This window comes from Empidonax traillii, unplaced genomic scaffold (assembly GCF_003031625.1).
Source record: "Empidonax traillii isolate 1590-97213 ecotype Southwest subspecies unplaced genomic scaffold, ASM303162v1 scaffold5784:size9206, whole genome shotgun sequence".
NCBI lineage: Eukaryota > Metazoa > Chordata > Aves > Passeriformes > Tyrannidae > Empidonax > Empidonax traillii.
The window spans coordinates 1-5546 of NW_020960977.1; the positions used below are offsets into that span (position 1 = coordinate 1).

The following is a 5546-nucleotide window of genomic DNA, read 5'->3' on the forward strand; positions in this document are numbered from 1 at the left end:
CCATCCCATCCCATCCCATCCCATCCCATCCCATCCCATCCCATCCCATCCCATCCCACACACCCAAACCCCACCCCAGACACAGAACTTTGGGTTCCTTGCACAGGAAGGGAGATCAATCCATTGTTTTCTCCACAGGTGAGGTGGATTTTGCCATTGGAGCAGGAAATCCTCAGGCAGGGCAGCGAGAGGCTTCAGATCCCGCTGCATTTCCACCTGAATATTCCCAGGAAACAGGCCTGGATTCGAAATGAAGGCGGCAAAAACCGGTTCATTTTTTCCCAAAAAGCAGTGGGAGAGGACGAGGGGGCATCACAGCTCTTTTTATCCCAGCTGTTGATGAGCAGCTCCTTGGACGTGAGCAGGGAATTGGGATCATGGAACGCAGGGAAATAATCACAGTATTATATCATTACAATGATAAAGTCTTGTTCTAATGGGATAAACAGCATCTTCCTGGGGGATTCCCCATCCCAGGAGCCACGTGCAGGACCAGCATGGACCCAGCTTACCCTGAGACACAGAAATTTGGGATAATTCAACCTGGATTTTCAGTGGGAAGTTTCTGACTTCCACGTCCCACAGCAGCTCTCGGGAATGAAACCCTCGAGCCGAGGAAAAGAAAGTGCAAATGAAAACAGAAACACCAGTTTGGTTTCTGGAGGCAGAAATGAGCTCTTAGAGGATAAAAAATACATGGAAAACCCAGCAGAATTTCTGGGATTGGTCTGTCCCACCTCAGTCCTCCTTTCCTGCCTCCTGGCAACGTCCCGGTGACCACAGGGAGTCTCAGCAGCAGCAGCACAACATTCCCACCAGGTTTCACTACATTTAGGCCACAACCTCATCAATTAAACAGCAAAGCTGGACCCTCCCAGGACTGCAAACAATTCCATTCTTTCCTGGTCCTTCCCAGGAGGGCAAGGAATTCCATTTTCTCCTGGACCCTCCCAGGAGGGCAAACAGAGAGCTGCTCTGAGCAACAAACCCACCACAAATGTCCCCAATGTGGGGAATGTGGAGGTAAAACCACACTTGTGTGAGAGAGAAGAGAGAGATTCAGCCCTAATAAATCCCATTTCATTAGGACTTGGAATAAAAATTCCTTAGGACTTGGAACAGAAAGCTCCTTAGGACTTGGATTAAAGATGGGGATGCCAGCAGGGTGGTGACAGGACACCTCGTTCCCAAGGGATTTTATCCCATGTCAGCTCCTGATCCTCACTTTGCTTCTCCCTTTGGGATTTCAGAACCAGGATTGCTCCACCATTCCCTTTTCCCAGCCAATTCCATTCTTTCCTGGACCTTCCCAGGATGCAAAGAGCTGCTCTAAGCAAAAAGCCTACCACAACTATCCCACATTTGAGAAACTTGGGGTAAAAACACACTTGTGTGAGAGAAAAGAGATTCAACCCTAATAAATCCCATTTCATTAGGACTTGGAGTAAAAACTCCTTAGGACTTGGAATAAAGTTCAGGATCCCAGCAAGGTGGTGACAGGACCCCTCGTTCCCAATGGAGCTGCCTCTGGGATTTTATCCCATGCCAGCTCCTGATCCTCCCTTTGGGATTTCAGAACCAGGATTCTCCACCATTCCCTTTTCCCAGCCAATCCATCCTTTCCAGAGCCACCCCAGCTCCTCCAAACCCCCCATCCCCCCGGGGAGGTTTGGGATTCCACAACATCGTTCCACAATAAACCACCAGCTCTGAACTGTTCTTTCCAGTCTTTATTGGAAGTGCAAACCTCTGGGAAGAACAACTCCCTGCTGGAAGCTCCTCCAGGTGTAAGTTGTGTCCGGGTGGAGCCCCTGTGGGGTTCCAGGGGGGTCCCACGGGGGATCCACGGAGGTTACGCAGCCGTCGCCTTCTGCTTGTAGGTTGCCATCATCTTCTTGATCTCAGCGATGGCCTTGCCAGGGTTCAAACCCTAAAGGGAGGAGCTGATTAGTTCCTCTGGAAAACCTGGAGCATCCTCCCATCCTCCCTCCCCCTCATGCAGGTGGCAGTAAACTCCCAAACACACCACGAATGTGCTGCTACTCAGAAGCCTTTGGTAAAGGAGCTGCTCAACAACCTTTTTTATCCCTAAAAGTTGGAGTAAAATGTGACGTTGTGCTTCCTTTTACACTGGGAGGTTCCAGGATGGATCCCAGTTGGGGTAAATTCACAAATATGATGCTTCTTGTAACAATAATTGGCAGAGGAGCTGCTCAATATCCCTTTTTTTCCCTAAAAGCTGGAGGGAAATATGACACTGAGCTCCCTTGTCAAGGCTGAGAGGTTCCAGGATGGATTTAAGTCACAGTAAACTCACAAATGTGCTGCTACTCGACCTTTTTTCCCCTAAAATTTGGAGTTCAGTGTGATGATGTGCCTCCTTTCCAGCACTGGAAGTTCCAGGATGGATCCTAGTTGCAGTAAACTCACAAATATGCTGCTTCTCATAACAACAACTGGTGGAGGAGCTGCTCAACACCCTTTTTTTATCCCTAAAAGCTGGAGGAAAATGTGATGTCGTGCTCCCTTTCAAGCACTGGGAGGTTCCAGGATGGATCTCAACTCCCAAATGTGCTGCTGCTCCTGAAAAGAGCTGGCAGAGGAGCTGCTCAGCCCCTCTTTGCCCCAGAGCCTGGACTCCAGTCTAACTTAGGCTCCACCTGCAAAGCTGGTTGAGGAGGTTCAGGACACACCAAGGGCCAGCTGGGACACTGCCCCAGGCAGGCTGGGCATTCCAGGGAGGTCAGGCTGTGCTGACCCAGCTCTGCTCCACTGCAGCCTCTGTTTCCATGGAGCAGCCTGGAGCAGAGCTGGGAGCTCCCCTGGAGCAGCAGCACCTCCCTGGGCCTGGACACAAACACCCCCTCGGCTCTGGAGCTGGCTTTGGTCAGCAGTGCCGGCATCAAAGGGGACAACGAGCCAAAGGGGACTTCAAAGAAGCTCAAGCAGGACTGAATTCCACATTTTTATGGGAGTCCTGGAGGCAGGAGACAGGCTTGGAGCAGCCTGGCAGGGATGGCACGAGGGAGGTGGAATTCTGAAATAAAAGCTGGGTGTGGAGGCACTGGGGGGTTGAACAAGGTCAGGGCACAACATGGAAATGCTCCAGCTGAGCTTCCCAAAGGTTCTCCTAAAAAACAGGGGCACCCTTCACATTGCAAAGGTGCTCAGTCCTGCAGCACTGGTGCCAAAGCAAGCAATCCTAAGCCCAAAATGAGAGGGGGATCCTGTGTGGGACAGGGAATGAGCAGGAATTACCCCTGGTGCAGATCCCACCAGGTCTTTCATGCTGATCAAGACAGCCAGGATTAGGAAATGTGAGTGAGAACGTGTTATTAACCATAAATCTGCCTCACATTTCAGCCCAAGTGCTGTTTCTCTACATTCCTACAAACAGCCAAGTCTTGGGTTTCACCTTCCCCTTTAGCTGAGCTCTGGGTCACACCAGATGGTGAGCCAGCTCCCTAAAAAGGGAGGAATTATGGGCTGTCAAGGAACCACTCTGGAAAAATACCCCCCTAAATGAGCCTGCAGTGCTCCTGACAGACACATCCACCCAAATCCCAGGCATCTCATCTTCTCCACACTTGTGATCCACTCAAACATTTCCCTACATTCCACAGCCCCGGGAATGACTCCACCACCAGGTGCAGGGAAAGGTTGTCTGGAAACCAGCAGAGCTGCTGGGAAAGCAGAACTCCAACAGCAGGGTCAGATGGGATGTTAGGAAGGAATCCTTCCCTGGGAGGGTGGGCAGGCCCTGGCACAGGTTGCCCAGAGAAGCTGTGGCTGCCCCAGCCCTGGAAGTGTCCAGGGATGCTGTTGGAGCAACCTGGGCTGGTGGAAGTGTCCCTGCCTGTGGCAGGGGTGGGATGGGATGAGTTTAAGGTCCCTGCCAAGCCAAGCCGTGCCAGGACTGCCCCTGAGGACACACACCCACCTTGGGACAGGTCCTGGTGCAGTTCATGATGGTGTGACAGCGGTAGAGGGAGAAGGGGTCCTGCAGCTGTGCCAGGCGCTCCTCTGTGTAGTCGTCCCTGGAGTCGATCATCCAGCGATAGGCCTGGAAAACACAGGCACTCACACACCAGGGGGTTCCAACCATCCCCCACAGGAATTCTGGGCCAGGGTGGGATTAACACCCTCTGCCAACACGTCCTGGGGCCAGAGGGACCCCCCTCACCTGCATGAGGACAGCAGGGCCCAGGTACTTGTCCCCGTTCCACCAGTAGCTGGGACAGCTGGTGCTGCAGCAGGCACACAGGATGCACTCGTAGAGCCCGTCCTGGGGGGCACAGCACACTCAGCCCCTGCAGGGACTGCCCCCAGGGGCACTGCCCCACCAAAGGCCTCCCTCTGGAATCGGCACACAAACCTTCCCCCCAGGGGGCAAGTGCTGCTGGAGCAAAGCAACTGAAACAAGTCACACAAAATCCCCCCCCTAGCCTGGCCCACGACCCCCAGCTCGGGGCCAGCAGGTGGGATTTGATGGTCTTTGTGGGTCCCTCCCAACTCAGGACATTCTGATCTCATGCCCCACAGAACACAGCAGTGTTTGTGACAACAGGGGGAAATGCGGGACCCGGAGAAAAATGTGGAAGCTGCTGCATTTTCCTGCATTCCCTCCTTCCTTCCAGCCTGTCCCAGCGAGGGAAGGGACAGGCAGGTCACCAGTTAACAATTCCAGGCTGTGTTGGAGAAAGAAGGAAGAGCAAAGTCTGCCCAGGAGCCTCTGGGAGAGCTTGGAGCTTGTCCCTGAGCGCATCCTCAGGCATGGGAACGGTGCCAGGCTGCAGCCATCGCCCCATTTTAACTCACAACAAGGGCTTTTTCTTTCAGGCACAGAGGAACACAAAGTCAGCCCTACACAGAAGTCATTCAGGTACTTTTTAGTTTTCCTTATTTCTGATTAAGAAAAAAAAATCAGCCTGGACAGAGGAGAAACTGAGGAGCTGAGGGTCTCCAAAGTCTCTTGGTAGCTCTTCAACCCCCCCAAACTAAAAGACAAGAGTCCAACCCGACTTCATTAAAGTATCTGGAAGTTATTTTGGAACAAAAGGCTCCTTAAATTCGGTTTTGGAAGATCCCTGATGCCAGAACTCCCAGCAGCTCAGAACAAGCCTCTGGAAGGCCTTGCCAAGAAGTAGGTCAGAGTTCTCTCCCCACCCCCAGATTTGTCTCATTTCTAATTGCACCCTTTCATAGGATTTACAGAAAAAGGTGGAATTTTTCATCTGGCACCTTATCCAAGTTTGTCCTGCACACAAAGGAAGAGCAAGCTCAGCACTGAGATCAAAAGCAGGTTCCCCAGCTGTGCCAGGGGCTGAGGCAGCTCTGCCTTCCCTTCCAGCTCCCCTTGGTTCTCCTTGGAAGAGAAAGGGATTCCAAGGAGAGGGCAAACCCCTTCAGTCCTTACACACGGATCAGATAACGCTGGGAAGTGGTGAAGGAGAAGGAATTGTTGCCTTTGGATAGAGATTCTTCTCCCCTGTGGTTGTTAAGATTCTTGTCACAGTCACTGTCAACATCTGGCACCAGGCTATTAT

The 5546-nt window shown here is 52.2% G+C and overlaps 1 protein-coding gene across 1 annotated transcript in view; it reads right to left on the bottom strand.

Annotated features, from left to right (window-relative positions):
* Window positions 1-1715: 1715 nt before the first annotated feature.
* Window positions 1716-5546, bottom strand: part of LOC114073242 (succinate dehydrogenase [ubiquinone] iron-sulfur subunit, mitochondrial-like) — a 6432-nt gene continuing 2601 nt past the window's right edge. The window contains exons 3-5 of the mRNA XM_027911032.1: window positions 4184-4285; window positions 3941-4063; window positions 1716-1930 (exon numbers count right to left, since the gene is read on the bottom strand). Of these exons, the coding sequence (XP_027766833.1) occupies window positions 1853-1930; window positions 3941-4063; window positions 4184-4285 (303 nt within the window). The 3' untranslated portion in view covers window positions 1716-1852. The remainder of the gene's footprint in view (window positions 1931-3940; window positions 4064-4183; window positions 4286-5546) is intronic.